The 17,169-nt window shown below is 38.8% G+C and overlaps 2 protein-coding genes across 2 annotated transcripts; one reads left to right on the top strand and one right to left on the bottom strand.

Annotated features, from left to right (window-relative positions):
• Positions 1-163: 163 nt before the first annotated feature.
• On the bottom strand, positions 164-9,572 carry LOC129238804 (chromosome-associated kinesin KIF4A-like). Its single transcript, XM_054873996.1, has 7 exons — positions 8,672-9,572; positions 8,440-8,591; positions 6,882-8,247; positions 1,888-2,713; positions 1,682-1,816; positions 1,207-1,613; positions 164-526 (listed from the first exon to the last, which is right to left on the bottom strand). The coding sequence occupies exons 1-7, from the start codon at positions 9,340-9,342 to the stop codon at positions 472-474; spliced, it is 3,612 nt and encodes a 1,203-aa protein (XP_054729971.1). The 5' UTR covers positions 9,343-9,572; the 3' UTR covers positions 164-471.
• A 2,061-nt stretch (positions 9,573-11,633) lies between these two features.
• On the top strand, positions 11,634-14,234 carry LOC129238806 (uncharacterized). Its single transcript, XM_054873998.1, has 4 exons — positions 11,634-11,800; positions 11,878-12,037; positions 12,091-12,180; positions 12,243-14,234. Exons 2-4 carry the CDS (start codon positions 11,892-11,894, stop codon positions 13,267-13,269), a joined length of 1,263 nt encoding a protein of 420 aa, XP_054729973.1. The 5' UTR covers positions 11,634-11,800; positions 11,878-11,891; the 3' UTR covers positions 13,270-14,234.
• Positions 14,235-17,169: the final 2,935 nt, after the last annotated feature.

Here is a 17,169-nt window from a genome sequence, read left to right as displayed (position 1 = left end):
TGCTTATAAAGATCTTACCATTAAACAAAAAAACTTAAGATATAGGGAAAATTGCATGAAACGTGAAACAAACCCGAACGCAGACTATTAGGAAATAACTAATTTTGTATTAAAAACATATCGTAAGTTTACATAGACAAAAAAATAAGGATATTCGTACATATATATAATTTTTTGTTTGTTTTATTTCTTGGCTAAAGCGGGCAACGCTTTTTGGTAATCGTAATTATTTTTGCTGTCTTCTATTACAAGAGCTCACACATTTTAGGTGACTGGCGGAAAGTATCAATGACTTAAAACTTATATAATCTAAAATGTATATTTTACGATGCAAAAAATGCAGGAATGAGAAGATATAAAATCATTAAAAGTTACGGAATAGATCTCAAGTGAAGCTAAATTTAATAAACCAAAGTCGGTTACTCGTTCTTCCCGAATTATAAGTGCATGAATATGATCATTGGCACGCCCTTACTCGAAGAATTTCTTTTTAGCGGATGGCAAATCGAAAGAAATCGTTGACAATCTGAAAGCAGAGAAATAAAAAAAAGAGATTAGTTTTACTATGTTTCATGACATTTAGAAGTATGCGAAAAAGAAAAAACTAAGAACATTTTTCGGAAATGGTCATTAGATGGAAAAACGTTGCAATTTGAAAAATATAGCTGCGGAAACCTTAAAAAATGCAGCAAACAAAACAAAAAAAAAATTAACTAAAAGCCATTTTTAAGAAAAAGCGTTCCGATTTTTTATAATTCAGTTCTATAAATCCACATACAAATTTGTTAGTGGGGATTTGATGGTGAAATATGGTATGACATGTTTAAAGAAGCAAAGCGGTCGAGCAGAGACTACGACTTTTGCCTGTGGACGTGCTCATGGTGGACATTTCAATGAAATCATTTTTCACATACCAAATATCTGAATAAAAATAGTGAAACCTGAAGGAATTTAAATCTTGACATGTTTTATTTTGAAACAGCATTATTCATTGCATCTATTGAATGACCCTTCATTTTCGCTTTATACTTGTAAAGCTTTAAAGAAATAATTTTACTTGGTAATCGATAATTTCACCCCCGAGCTTCTATTTAGAGACTCGACGTTATAACAATAAAAAAACATACGTGATATATTAAATTAATAATGGAATAGGATAAGTAATGTTTGATTTAGTCTAAGTCAACTAGCAAATATATCAATTACCTGGCCATTTTCGGTGTGAGATACGGAGCGTTGGGCTTCAAAAAAGGTGATTCTGAATATTTGAGTTCATCAATGCTTTCGGAAGCACTCGTTTTGGTGGGTGTCCGAACTGAGGGTATTTCGTTGGACTCCTGCTGATTATTGTCATTACCATCGACAGCCATCGTTTCTCCATTCTCTTTATCGTCGCTGTCTGTGTCATGTTTGCCATTTTTGCAACCATTACCGCATTGGCATTTCTGGGTACATTTTTTACCTAATGAATAGCACCCACAACGTTTAGTATCGCAATCCCTACGACATTTGCAACGCTCAGACTTTCTCTTAGTAGTATTAAGATTTTTATCAGATTCACTAGTAGCTGTTGCGAATGTATCATTTCCCGAGCTGGAGTTCTTACTGACACGCTGTTTTATGTAAGACACAGGCAAGAACTGAAATTAGTAATATGAAAACGAAAAATAACGATACTTACAGTTGAACGGGATGGACGTTTGTACCCCGGTGTTTTTGCCCAGTCCGGATCACCGCAAGAGTCGTCCGAGTCCAACTCACTCGAAAGCGATATGGCATCTTCATCTATTTCAATGGATTCTTGCTCTATGTTTGGCTGCAAACAACAACGATACTCATACTGTTCTAGTTTATGTGCGTCAACCCTTTGTGCAGCCATTTGCTCACCTTCTTGAAAACCTCTTTTTTGCGTGTACCCTTTGCTTGCACCGCTTTTTGCAATTCGTTTACCAAATTTTTATAGTACTCCAATTCCTCCCGCAATGTATCCATTTTGTTCAATAGTTCCTCTTGTATTTTCAAACGCTCCTCTTGTTCCGGTGTTAGTGCTTCACCCGAGCCCGCAGCCAGCTGTGGTGCATTATGTAACTCCCTCAATAGAACGGCAATCTTCTCTTCATATGTATTCTCACGTTCGGCGATTGCTTCCTCATGCTCTAACTCCATCAATCGAATACGTTTCGCTGCTACTACACTCGTCTGCTCGGCTGCCTCACGAAGCGCCTTTTGTTCTTCCAAGGCTATCTTTTGTTCCTGCAAGCGAATGGCATGTTCGCGTCGCATATCTGAAATCGATTTAAGCAACTTGCGTATCACAGCACGTGACTCGGCCACATTTTGTATGCCTTCGGCGAGGGAACGTATGCGCACTTCAAGATCGACAGTGAATACTTTCTGTTGCAAATCGGTAATTTGCGCGTTGCGCATTTCGAGCTCTTCGTGCAGCGTAGACAAATCTTGAGCTGATATACTACCTGGTTCTGGTTGTTGTTTTCTTAGTTCCTCAATGCGAATGCTAATGATGCCACGATCTTCCATTAACTGTTCAAGGGAGTGTTCTGCATCGATGAACGAAACAATTACCTCTAACTCACGTTCAACCCATGAAACGACTTGATCAATCTTATTGCTTGCAGTATTCACATCTTTAGCAGACTGCGTTTTCTGTCTTTGCGACTGAGCGGCACGCTGCCGATCGAGGGCATCTTTGAGGCTAAAAAAAAGAAAACATATATTAGTTTTTCAATTAATTGGCCTGTAATAAAGTAAAACCAATCAACAAGCGGAAACTACTTCTGTGAAAGTGCTAAATAAACTAATAAGTGATAAAAAACAAGAGTAGCTGTTGCCTTTGTCCTCCCAAACGTAGCGTTTGATCACTGACAGCAAAGTCACAGCACGGAAGATGCCGAAAAGGCATCAGAGGAGAAACAGAGGTACAGCTGTGAACATGAAAATAGTAGTACCCTTAAAAAAATATTTCGAAGTCATTATTTCCCTATAAATCATACAAAAGAAAACTTCAATAGGAAATATCTACGAAGGGTCAGGGGATTTCAGATGTGAGGAGTTTATCTGCTAAAAATCTATAAATAACGGTTATTTATTGGCGTCGCTACATTTTTAAGTGCAACATTCAAATACAGGGTCCGTCGAAGTGTAACCTACTTCAGTCGCGCAGCTGATGCAAGGGCAATCTAAATGACATTCCAGAGTATTGTTTTTATGCACGCGGAAGCATTTTGCCGTGAGTCAACGCGAAAAAAGAAAATCAGACTTCGTATATTTAGGAACCAGCTTTAACACCTATAATAATGTCAGCCTGCAAATCCAACGTAGAATCTCTCTTGCCAACAAGTGTTACTTTGGACTAAGTAGGCAATTGAGTAGTAAAGTCCTCTCTCTCTACAAGACTCTCATAATGCCCGTCCTAACATATGGCGCAGAAGCGTGGGCTATGACAACATCTGATGAGGTGACGCTTGGACTGTTTGAGAGAAAGATTCTGCGCAAGATTTTTGGACCTTTGCACGTTGGCAACGGCGAATATCGCAGGCGATGGAACGATGAGCTGTATGAGCTTAACGACGAAAATGATCTCAAAGTCAAGCCTTACAAGATAAAAAAGCGCATGATCTCACACCAAATTAGTATCAAGTCAGACTTGAGAGAACGAAGGCCGAAAGCGGTCAATTTCCGAACATTGTGTATTCTGACGAGAAAACTTTTCAAATTTTTCAATTCGTAAACTCCCAAAACGATAGGGTTTATTTAACCGACCGTTCACACGAGAATTTGAGTCATCGATTGGCCACTAGGAGGCAGCACCCGTCGCAGGTACTGGTTTGGGCCGCTGTCACCACAGATGGGCGCTCTCCATTTGTTTTCATCGAGCCTGCCGTCAAGGTAAATGCGAAATATTATCGGGAAAGTATTTTGGAGATCGCTTTGAAACCGTGGGCGGACAAACATTTCGGTGGCAGACCATGGACGTTTCAACTGGCCTCGACAGCGTCTCACAAAACTCGAGTGCACCAAGAATGGCTAAAAACAACGATCCGAACTTTATAACGCCCACACAATGGCTCTGAAATTCACCGGACGCGAATCCGATGGATTATTCTCTTTGGGCTATTTTGGAGAGCAAGGTCCGAACTAAAAGATTCACTAGTCTCGAGGCGCCGAAAAAAGCCATTCTCCCCGAGTGCGCCAAAATAAATGCAAGTCACATTTGGCATTTTAGCTTGCGTTTCGTTTCTCGACCGTCTCAAGGCCATAGTCAAGGCAAAAGATGGTCATATTGAGCAAAAGGAAATTGATTCTTAATGTTGTATTATTTTCACACATTCCTTACTTTGAATTAAATAAAAGTAATTTTCCAAACTAAATTTATGGCCTTTTTAATTGGTTACACTTCTAGCAATGCTTTCAGTTTTTAAAGTTATACAAGGAATATTAATGAAAAACTTCTCTGCAACACGATCGCAGAATTGTAAGGTGTTCCAAAGAGTTCCATGAAGTCTGCCATATAAATTAAACTGGGACCTCAGAGACCTCCTACCCTGTCATCGGCATCCCCCTGACAGTTGTTAAAGGGGAACTGCACAAATTATTTCTCAGGAAAGCGCAGAAAACATGGAGCACAATTTCTCCATGTGCTATTTCGAAAACCCTTTGGCCCCAGTAAATATACGAAGGACTCAGAAAGTCATTTGGACTCCTCGTCATTCAATTCCCAAACTCGTAGCTGTGTTTACCGCTCACTGGAAGATCAGCACACCGCGGAAAAGCTAGGGTTACCATTTAACCCCCATTGCAGAAGCTGTAGGGCCTTTTAAGCGAAGGAGACTGTTGAGCACTTTCTCTGTAAATGTCCGGGTTTGGCAGCTAGACGATTAAGGTCACTGGGTGCACCAACCTAAATCACATTATATCAACAGCTCTGGCTGGCTGTAGCTCAAAAATAATGGTATCGAGATGTTTCTCATATTATGGCGAAGGCCCTATACGCAAAATTGATGACATAATGGACACCAATATTTATGAGGAAATAATCAGAATGAATGTTGTCGTATTAAGGAGAGGAACTGTCAATAAAATGGTTCTACCAGCAGAATAATAATGCTAAACACACGATTCGAAGGGCCAAAGATTGGTTTCGCGCAAATAAAACTGAGGTTATGGTATGGCCGCCGTAGCCGAATGGGTTGGTTCGTGACTAAAATTCGGAATTCAGAGAGAGAAGGTAGGTTCGAATATCGAATATTCACCAAAATGAAGAAAAAACATTTTTAATAGCGGTCGCCCAACACCAGGCATTGGCAAACCTCCGAGTGTATTTCTGCCATGAAAACGCTCCTCATAAAAAAATATCTGAAACTCGGAGTTGGCTTGTAACTGTAGGTCCCTCCACTTATGGAACAGCATCAAGACGCACGCCACAAATAGGAGGAGCTCGGCCAAACACCCAGAAAGGGTTTACACACCAATTATATATATATACATATATGTATATATGGTATGGACCGCTTAGTCCCCCGACCTCAATCCTATAGAAAATCTGCGGGAGGACGTAAAATGAGCTATACACAATGCCAAACCGAGTAACAATCAACAACTTTGGGAAATTGTGGCTGAAGATTCCGAAGCAACTACGTGAGAAATTGGTGGACTCAATGCCTCGGCGTTGTGCTCCCATAATAAAAAATTTGGGAAATTTACCTAAATATTAGTTTCAACTTTGTATCATATAATATATGCAAATGAAGATCTCCTTAACTTTTTTTATAAACACTGAATTTAAATTTTTTGGTTTAAAATTTTTTCTTTTTTGTTATAGAATTGATTTAAATACGCATTCAGTAAAGAATACAATATTTGAAAATAGTAATAAGAAATTTCTAATTCATCATAAATTAAATTTTTTTTTTTTAATTTAATATTTTATGGTACTGCTGTTTTTGTGATCACAACTCATCTGCTGAATGTAGCAGAGATCAACAAAATCAACATATAGAACCACAAAAATGTTATGGATTGTTAAATAAGCATAATAAATAAATTAAACTGTTGATGAAGTCTTAAATATTTAGGAATTTATATCGATAAGTTAAAAATTGAGGAGCGCGTTGAATATATGGTACAGTTAATACGATTGCTAAAAAAATTGGGCTCATAAAAAGGTCTTGTAAGTATGATACATAAGAAAGAGGTATACAGATCAATAGTTAAGCCGCACTTTATATACCGTCCAACGATTTTTTTCATGGCTAGCGATACAAAAGTTGAGAAACTTCAAAATATGCTAAACAGAGCTCTGTGATTAATTTTGAATAAGCAGTACGATGTACCCTTACAAGCAATGATCGGAGATTTGAATTGGCTAAGCGTGAAACAGCAAATAATTTATCACGCTATGAAATTCGTGCTTAATATAAATTAGGACAGGTTACCGGATTATCTGAGGGATAACCTAAGATACAGAAACTGAAGCTCTCATATTTACTCAGAACAGAAATTGGTAAAAAAAAAATATATTCTATAAAGGATTAAAATGTTGTAAGGAGCTACCAACTCAAATAAAAAATTGTGTTAACCTGAACACTTTCAAGAGGCTGAAAGTTGCCAATGAGGGTATTGTGGTGCTTGGATTCTAGTCCATTCCCACAGCATTAATGTATAACTATGAAGTACGCTGTAAACACAACAATTGTAAGCTAATAATTTAAAATGTACTAGATATAGGTTATGTATGTATATAAATAAATTAAAATAAATAAATTAAAATAAATAAATTAAAATAAATAAATTAAAATAGGGAATAATACATTATGTAAATATATAAAAAAAAAAAAAGATTCAAGAGTGGGAAAGATTCTTACCGTTTATTAACGGCTAATGCTTCGTCACACTTCTGTTTCAAGACATTACGTTGCTTTGTATGCAACGCCTCTTTTCGAGCCATTTCGTTCTTCAGCTTTCGATCTTTATTGCGTAACTGTATTAACTCTTTCTCGCGTGACATTTTCCATTGACGGAAGTTTTCTGATTCCTGACGCATTGCTCGAATTAACTTCACTTTTGACTGTTTCATTTCCTGTATTTCGGTATGCAGATTTTGTATCTTTTGTGTCTCCTTTTCACGCACTTTCAACAATTTTGCTTGCTGCGTATTCTTCCGTTTCATATCACTGATCTCGTGTTCAAGTGTTTGCAATCGTTTTCGGCGTTCCTCAGCTAATTTCGCGGAAGCGTTTTCCTTCACATGGCGCAATTTATCCAACAACTGATCTCTTTCAACTTCCAACTCGTGTATTTTCTGTTCACATTCTTTGAATTTCTCCTCAGTATTATCATCCAGCGTACAAAATTTAACTAAGTTACCGGCAACACGTTGGTGTAGTTCTTCTTTTAGGTTTAATTCTCGATTAATACGACGCAGCTGTTCTTTGTAGTCCATCTGAATGCTGGTGTATGCATCAGCTTCCTCTTGCATTTGCGAGTGAACTTCCAATAGAGTGCCATCTTCATCATCTCCTCCGACAGCGCTGCCATTCATCGTGGCACTTTTGTGGTTTTCTATTTCCATCTGGGTACGGTCTAGCTCCCCGTCCAGTCCATTCACCAATTGATTCAGTTCTTTAATGTGTTTAGCAGTGGTTTCCTGTTCTTCAATAGGTGCATTCACTTTGTAGTTGTTTCCCAACTCCACTGCAATATTCTTCAACTCGTTCATTTTCAGCTTCAATTTCTCATGCGCCTCCTCAGTTATATGAGCACGCATTTCATATTCAGTTACATCATGCAGTGTCGCCTGAAACTGTTGTTGCAAAGTGTGGTGTTTCTCTTGGAGTATTTGGTATTTTTTAACTATCCCACTACTAGCATTTATAATGTCGTTCGTAACGCCTCCCGGTGGCGGTGCAATGCTTTGTAATGCACCATTTAGGGAGCTGCTCATTGTATTACTTCCGCCATTAGCGGCCAACAGTTCCATACGTAACTTTTGTATGACACTCTTGAGGTGATTAATCTCCGCTGCATGTGGATCTTGGTTAACGATCGGTTTATTTTTAATTTTACGCGCACGGTCTGCATAGCGAAGGGTACTTAAAGTCTCAGCAACATTATAGTCGGCCGGACTGACGCAGGCTATCATAAGAGTGATCGAATTGCCGCCTAGGGAGTCTTGCAACAAGCGAGTCAATTTGGAGTCCCGATAGCGGACAAACCCAGAACCCTGTCCAGCTGTAATGCAATAACGAATTATATGAATATTTGTATGTATTTATGTATAGTATAATATTTTTGCTTTAGTAAAAAGGTATACAAAGATTATAAGCATAGAAGGAATTGTTAGTAATAAAATATATCTACACAAACCATTAGTATAGTTTCCATATATTACAAATACACGACTATAATATTTTTTTCACTTACAACCAAGTGCCGATATTACGTTCCCCAGGGCTAAAAGACCCTGATTTATTTTAACACCCTCCTTAAAACGATCACCTGTAGCTTGTGTCTTTTTAGAACGTTCTGAACCAGCCAAATCTACTAAATGGAACTTTGAAGTAGTTACTGTGCTCCTGTGTTTGAAAGGAAAAAATATTAAATTAAGTCTTATAATTGCATTTGAGTTGATGTTTTTAGTTGTCCTTATACGTACATTTCGTCTTTCTTGGCGGCCTCAACGGTGATAGTGAAAATCGCATGTGAGCGCGATGACTGCTCGTTCATTGCAGTAGCCGCAACAGCGCGGCCTGATGAGCCACGCAAAAGACAGTCTGTTGTTTCTCGAACTGATGACACTTGGGTTTCGGTTAGTCCAGGCATAACAATGCCATTACGGTTCTCGCGCATTTCTACAATAGATTGCTCACGGGGCTGATCTGACAACAAATCATATAATTGCTCTTGATACAACTCCATAAAAGAACACTTTACTACGAAGTCATATTCATTTGCCAATTTTTTAATGCGTTCAAAGATATCACGCATTAATCGTGGTATAACGCCTGCATTTTCATCCAACTCTCCGCCAAAAACTGTACCCATAGTATGAGTCTTGCCAGAGCCAGTCTGACCATAGGCAAGTATTGTGGCATTGAATCCGGAAAAGAATTTGTCCAATAGTCCCGTAACAATTACTTCATAGATATATTCCTGCGTGTCTCGTGCATCAAATACATAATTGAAGGTGAATATATCGGTGCGGTTTACAATCACCTGTGCAGAATCGCCGACGCGCTCCACAGCTTCTTGGCAACCACGCTCTCGTTCTGAAGGCACAATAGGACGTATGCGTACCGCCACACGCACATTATCGACATCTGACATTGCCACTGCTTTTTTTACTTAATTTATAGACGACTTTCACCTCAAATTAGTAACGATTTTTCCTTGAAAAATACCTGGTCTCTTCTTTCGGAATAATATTAAATATAGACTTTCTGTCTATTTGAGGCACTAATGCACTCCACTATAGGAGAACTGAAATAAAAGAAACTAAAGAAACGAAAAAATTGGACAACTCGAAACAATATACTTTGCACATTCGAATATAAGTATTTAAAATGGCGCTGCCGTTTTACTGTTCAAGCTATCGTCCGCGGTTTCCATTCAGCTGAAGAATGTAGTAGATCGTCTGGAATATGTGGTTGCCACATGATGTACTTTAAATAATTAAATGTCATTGGATTTATGAATAATTATAACATATAAATAAAAATGTACAAAACATTATTACAACTGTAAATATTTGTTTAATGTGTATGTCGGATGTCAAAGAAGATTAGAATATGACTAGTATCCCGTATTTTAAGTGATGTAAATGCGAAAATATATTGTATCCATTCCGAAAGTTTAGAAATTCCTAATTCACGAGTGAATTAATTGAATTTTGTATATTTCCACGCGGATTTTTCTAAATACTGGATTATAATACGTTCACATATAAATAGATGCTCTACTTTTTTGTGCTTAACTTCCAATCCGTAATTAAAAATCGAGATTTCTCACACAAAACTTCTCTCCTAAAATCTAAGATTATAAAATAATACTATATAATAAATATACTTTTTGACTTACAACCCTGTGTTTTCTGTGTAATAGATCATTATTTTTACGAGTGTAAAGAAAAACCTCAAAGTAAAAACTAAATTAAATGGATGACGGCAAAGAAAACTTATTTGTAGACATAATTCTTATAAAATGTTGTTAGGTATTATTAACTATGCATTCATGTAATAGAAAAAAGCGTGTGTCCTCTTATTACTTACTAGCAAACCCGGCCCCCTTCGCTGGGCACACTAAAATAGAATAGATATGGTTTAGAACAGAAAATATATGATTTTCATATTATTTATTTCTTTATTCTTTATTCAAGCGCTTTGGCATAAACAATATATTTTGTTTTTCTATTTGTTTTTGAGTAAATATAAAATATAAATTTTTTCCTGATCATCCATGAATTTTTCGTTTCAATTTATATGCTTTATTAAGCACTGGAGCTTTTTTAACCATTATCCATTTATATTTATCAAAAAAAAAACGAAAAAAAATTGTTTTTCCACGAACACATAATTTCATTTGAACATTCGGATTTCACATTAAATTCTCAAATTTCGTAAGAAATTATACACTGTTCCAAAATCCACTCCAAAAAAATTCACAAACAATTTTTCCATGTTGCACTTACGTTTTTTCCTTATGGCATCCAAATCAGAAAGAAATATTGACACATTGTAACTCACACTGTCAATTTGACAGTTCAGTTCCGCCCCAAGCGTTAAAAAAGTAAGCGACATTATGGCTGGTTCAAAAGAACGCTGTACCCGTTGCCAGTGCTCCGAATTACAACCAAACTTTACGAAACCCATTTTCAATACTTACTTAACAATGTGCGTAAGTTTGGTTTAATTCGGTGCAAAGACACGGCGGGTCCACGTTTAGGCATATATTTCGAGACCCTAGTCATCAATAGGTATGAAAATTACCCCGTATTAAAGCACTTATCAACAGCTTTCATTTGATACCCATATTGTACATACACAACCAAAGGTTACCCGGGTCCACGTTTTGACCTATATATCGAGACCCCAGTCACGTAGCGGCATGAAAAATACTCTGTACTAAGGCATTCACCAACAGCTTCAATTTGATACCCATATTGTACATACACATCCGAAGATTACCCGGGTCCACGTGTTGACCTATATCTGGAGCCCTATTTCCAAAATAAAATATAATCCATGTTAGTCGTGGATGATGTAGCTTTCGAATGGTCAAAGAATTTTTAAAATCGGTCCAGTAGTTTTTGAGCCTATTCATTACAAACAAACAAAGAAAGAAATTTATTTATTTATTTAATACATGGAAAATAACATTAAATTATTATTTTACAATAAAAAAAAAAAGGAGCACTAGCTGCCAGGGCTTACGGCTCACTATTCTAATAAGAATATTTTTTTACTACAAAAGAAAGTTTTTCTCTTTATAATATTAGTATAGATTATAATAATTGACTGTGGCAACACTAATTATTCCATTAGCCGAACTATTACAATATATTTCTCTACAATTGATTTAGAAGATTTGGCATTGAAACTGACAGCTGTCAACTTAAGCCTCCAAAAGTGCGATAGACGCTAAACACGAATAGAAAAAGGCAGATCTGGGTAAACGGTAACCATAATTCATCCCCAAATGTGTTGTATGCATTTAGGAAAAAAACGAATTAACTTATCTGGTTTATTATTTTATCAAATCATTCTCCGAAAGTAGCGAAGATACCTGGGTAGGTGTTATGAGTATGGATTTGCTAACAGTTGCTGGTATAACTAATGATTGATTCGGATTTTCTTTAATGTGAAGCGCTGCTTAGAGAAATGGATGCATCCAATGTGTTGAAAGAATATTTGGAGCTTTTTACTGCTGACTGCAGGCAATTAAAATTATTACTAGCTCCGAATGCTGTAGTGGACTGGTTTGGGCGACAAGTTCGCGGGCCAGCAAAGATCCATGATTATTTAAGGTTTGATTATGATTAAAAATTGGCTTCAATTACCGGTTTTATATTTTATATAGATTCGAAGTAGGTTTACAATATGACCATGCGAATTTCGATAAAGCCGAAGTATGTGCTCCAATTGAACAACGTCCGTCGCATTGGAAAACGTAATTATTTGCAAAAAAAAAATTCCAGTTGTAAATTTTAGTACTCTCTGGTAAATTTACAGAAAATCGGTGCCAACTGGGGACATGGATTTCATTTTGCCATTAAACAAGGTTACTAGATTAACTTCATTGAAACGTTATGCAGACAGTGATCTCGAAGATGATGACTTAGAGATTCAACCCTTGCCTTCGTGCAATCAGACACCAGATCATCAAGGCAACTGCACGTCGCATTTAAATGAATTGACACCCCCATCCAGTACAATAAAACTTGAAAATGTTCACCCATCAGACTCCGAAAGTGATTTAGAAGAGGGGGAGGATGCTACAGCACCCAAGCGCTTAAAGCGTTCGCTACCAACACCATTCAGTTATTTGCGACGTTTGCCCACGTCAATGAATAAAATCACTCATGTTTCAAAGAGGCAATCAACAGTGACACAACTCGACGTGCAAATGCAGAGTAACGATACGTCCAGCGATGAGGAGTTGGACGCCGATATTCGTAATAAATTAGTAAATGAATACACGCCATTATATTACATAGAAGCGACTGGTATGCTGCGTGCTAAACAACAACTACTTAATTACACGGATGAGCCACCAACACCTCATCGCATCAATGACTGGGATAGACCAGTACGTCTACGTATATCATATCGTCGGTGTTTGTCCGATCAACAGATACAAATTGCTCTGGTTATATATGAGCATATAAATAGTAGTAACACAGATGTTAGCCAAAGTGAGCCGGTAGCGACCACAGCTGTGGGTATGCGTCGACGAAATCTAATGGCACAATTTAATGAAGCGGCGCTAAATGAACAGTCACCTGCGACGCTTGAAGTTGCTGATGATATTGAAGGTGTTGGTTCCACTGAAATTGCATTACGATCCAACGATGATGAAGAGGCTAGCGCCATAAGTGCGGTGCAATTCCATACTCCAACCAAAAGTGCACATACGCCACCAGCTACACCTAAACGGAGGCCACGGGTGCCATACGCGATGTCGGGCATGAGGAATATCAATTCAACTCCATCGACGTCAACAACAAAGCGTGGTGCAGCACGTACGCTTAGACTCTGATGGAAAAAGACACGGCATTGTGTTTTATACCACATAATAACGAATGTAGATAAAAATTAGCCCAATTTTTTTTTTTTACAAATACCTTCGTTTGCTGAAACATCTATTTTGGAGATTCAAGGAAATGAAAACTCGTATTTTTACTAAAACCAAGTAGCTTGCAATATTTATTACCTTTTAAGGGAAACAACCTTTCACCAGGCTCATCTCATTTATTTAAAACATTACTAAATTTGAATCGCTTTTAGTGACATGCAGAATTTTACGAAGGAAAATGTAAAGGGCATTTTGAAATAAACTTCTGAATATTATCGTAGTCTTATTTTGAATTGCCCTTGAATACATTGCCTTGTTAAGTTTCAATTCGTTCCTCTGATTTAAAGTGAAATGCACATTAATCACTAGAAATTCAACTAAAAATGATTACAAACACAAATATATATTTTTCTTTTTAGAGTGAAATGTGTGTCAAAGCTTTTTGAATTGAATGTAGAAAAGAAAAAATAACAACTCGAACCACAAACATTAATTATGTGCACTGAATAGATCTTTTTAAACTAGTTACTACCTTTATTGTTCAAATTAGTTAATGTTTTTGATTTCAGTCAAAAGCAAGAAATTGTTTAGCACTTTCTACATTCTTACAAGGGTGTGCATTAAGAGATTGAAGAGATTAATGTTTTCAAACTGCAAATGGCTTTTGATATTTTCCCACTCTGAAAAGAACTATGTATATATTTTCAAGAACTCATTTCCTATACCAAATTTACATCAGAGATGCTCGATATTGTGCCCCTGTGGTAATTTTATACATATATATATATATTATATGCATGTATGGGTACTTTACATTCATTTGTATATTTTCTTGGCCATTTGCAACTTACTTAGTTTTCTCATTTATTTGCTATTAATAATTTAAATGTTGGCTTCTTTTGCGACAAATTCAACATACGTTTCACTGTATGAAATATTTCAATAACATACTATTTGAATTATTTCCACATTTAATGCTAATTACATTAAAATAATGTATTTCTTATGGGCATATTTTAATTGTATACTTGAATGAATAATAAATGTAATGAGAAAAAGTATGACGAATTGTTGAAAAACTTATATGAAGAAAAAGTAAATAACACCGAATAATGTGATTCTTCAAAAAAGTCGTAACGAAAGTCAAATTATATCGGGGTTTATATTATAGAAACGATCGGAACCTACGGAGCGAATTTTCATTCGTGCCTGCTTTAGGCTTCTAAAATGCTTCACTCATGTAGCTTCGTTGCTATCAGAGCAACGACTGATTGGACATTCCCATGGCAGCCGGTTCTACGTTACCGGAATGACTCGGGTTTTTCCCGACCAAGGGCTGACGCCGCAGTAAACTAGCCCTATCTAGCGAACCGTTTATCACTCCACCTCTTACGTCGCAGGAGCAAATCCTTGCAGCAATATTGCTCCAAATACTTCTCCTCAGGGCTGGTATTGAATCCAATCCTTGGTCAGAGGTATTCTATTGCTGCGTATGCCATAAACGGCTCCACCTCGGTTAGGTGCAATAAGTGCAACGGGTGGAGACACCTTAAGACCTGTTCAGGTCTTAAGTCACACAGGGAGTGGTCCACACGGTATGTGGCCACGTGTTGCTCCCGCCACCAGGCGTCCGATGTCTCAACAGCTACTACCTCCCCTGATAGGCTGGCACTACAAACCGCCACCACAACCCATACTTCCACGGTAAGGAGCCTATCGGCGCAACACAACTCCCCTAACACAGCCCACTCCACCTATAGCAGATGAAGAGCTCCAGTTTCCGCATGAGACACGTGTAACACTGGCACAATTACGTTCTGGATATTGTAGCAGGTTTAACTCCTACTTATCCAGAATCGACCCCGACATACCACAACATATGTCCGGCATGTGAAGGCACCCCGCATGACACTAACCATCTTTTCACATGCCCTCTAAAACCGACTTATATAACACCCCCTCTCCCTCTGAACCCAACCCGTCGAAACAGCATGTTTCCTGGACCTACCTTTAGATGAGCTAGACGAAGACGACCGGTGATATACCCTACACTGGCGGGGCTTCTATTACTGTTAACAAACAAGCACAGCCCACCCCTTCCCTCCTGCTCCAACCCAGCGCGGGGACAAACCAGCAGCTCTTGGTCCCCCATACAGTCTGTTCCGTGTGTCAGACCAGAATACCTCGGAACCTGGCATCAGTCAAATGCAATTTTTGCACTTTCGGAGATGCTCCGGCCTAGGGATGGCTATAACGTGCACAGACATTATCGTGAGCTGGTGGCCTAGCGTTTATACTCCACTACACAGTGCAGTATCGTCTCATCGATGAAGGCATCGACCGCAGAGACAGCACCTTAGAATGTCAAGGGATAGCTGTCCGGTCAGGCGATGCCGAGCTCGAAATTTTTAATATATATATATCCCCTGTCCCCTGCTGCCAGGCAGGATATCACCCTGATATAGGTGCGCTCATCAGAGGTGAAACCCGAAGGCACTTACTACCTTCAATGCGCAACACGATCTTTGTCATTCAAGCCTATCAAATTATCGTAGGGGGCAGCTATTGGCAGAGCAGATAGACGATTCGACATTCAACACTGTAAACGACGACGCCACCACTGGGGTAGTAGGCAATTGCAGCAGCTCGCCTGGCATCACAATTGCTAGCGCAGGTCTGATAAATAGCATAACCTTGCGCCCTATGCTATCGCTTTCATCAGACCATTTGCCCATTATCATCTCGATCGAAAGACCTGCCGACTTTGTTTCCGCGGATCACCGGTCATACGTCAACTTCAACAAAGCTGATTGGACCAGCTTCGCGATTTCCCAGCTGAAGCAGCTGTTCTGGCGAACGAGCGTGATCGCCTACGCCAGGCCGATCCTCGGATAAAGGATCTCAAATCCGAGATACGGCAAATGGTAACCCTACACAAGCGGAACAAATGGGAAGAGCATTTGAAGTCTTGCAACTTCACCTCTGGCGTGAGCAAGCTCTGGTCCACCGTAAGGTCCCTGTCGAACCCGACGAAGCACAACGACAAGCTGGATATCACCTTCAACGGTCTTGCTTCGTTGGATCCGAAGAGTTGCGCAACCTATTTTAGCCGGCAATTTATTCTGCATCCTCCGACCAACAAATCCTAGCGTATTGGTACCAGACGGTTGCACAAACTGACATACAACAGTGCATCACTTGCTTTCTCCAGCGATGAAGTTCAGGGGGCCATCAAACACATGAAACTATCTAAAGCCATTGGCCGTGACGGACTAAACATGCTGATGATACTGAAAAAAGTGGGTTTATATCTCACCAAGGTCTTCAATTTGTCTATGTCCACTGTCATCATTCGTGATAAGTGGAAATTAGGGAGAGCCTGGGAAACTCGCCAACCAAAGGGAGTCCGCAGGGTGGTGTCCTTTCACCCTGGCTTTTCAATTTATATATTTCGGAACTCCCCCAGCCACCAGGAGTCTCCCTGCTCTCATAAGCCGACGACTGCACGATAATGGCGTCGGGCAATGACATTGATGACCTATGCTCCAAGGTAAACGATTACATCGCCTTTCTCGCTTCTTCACTTACAACTCTCCCCACTAAATTCACGGCGACACTTTTCACCACCTGGACAAAGGAGGTCAAGCTACAGCTCAAGGCAAAAGTCGATGACACAAATTCCGACGGTTAACAACCCCAAAATATTGGAAGTTACCTTTGACAGCTTGCTCTCCTTCTCAACACATACAACCGCTATTGCAACTAAAGTACAGAATCGCAACAAGGTCTTAAAGTCGCTTGCCAACAGCACTTGGAGCAAAGGCAAAGAAATGTTGCTGTCGACTTTCAAGGCAATAGGCCGAC

The sequence above is a fragment of the Anastrepha obliqua genome, chromosome 2 (genome assembly GCF_027943255.1).
Source record: "Anastrepha obliqua isolate idAnaObli1 chromosome 2, idAnaObli1_1.0, whole genome shotgun sequence".
Taxonomy (NCBI): Eukaryota; Metazoa; Arthropoda; class Insecta; order Diptera; family Tephritidae; genus Anastrepha; species Anastrepha obliqua.
The sequence above is the reverse complement of the archived record's forward strand: the minus strand, read 5'-3'. Positions and strand labels throughout refer to the sequence as shown.

Coding starts and splice junctions, on each gene's coding strand:
- LOC129238806 (XM_054873998.1), top strand. CDS start 11,892: ATGGATGCATCCAATGTGTTGAAAGAATATTTGGAGCTTTTTACTGCT. Junction 12,038..12,090: donor AAGATCCATGATTATTTAAG/GTTTGATTATGA, acceptor TATTTTATATAG/ATTCGAAGTAGGTTTACAAT. Junction 12,181..12,242: donor CGTCCGTCGCATTGGAAAAC/GTAATTATTTGC, acceptor GTAAATTTACAG/AAAATCGGTGCCAACTGGGG.
- LOC129238804 (XM_054873996.1), bottom strand. CDS start 9,342: ATGTCAGATGTCGATAATGTGCGTGTGGCGGTACGCATACGTCCTATT. Junction 1,817..1,887: donor AAAAAGAGGTTTTCAAGAAG/GTGAGCAAATGG, acceptor TGTTGTTTGCAG/CCAAACATAGAGCAAGAATC. Junction 527..1,206: donor CTCACACCGAAAATGGCCAG/GTAATTGATATA, acceptor CTCTGCTTTCAG/ATTGTCAACGATTTCTTTCG.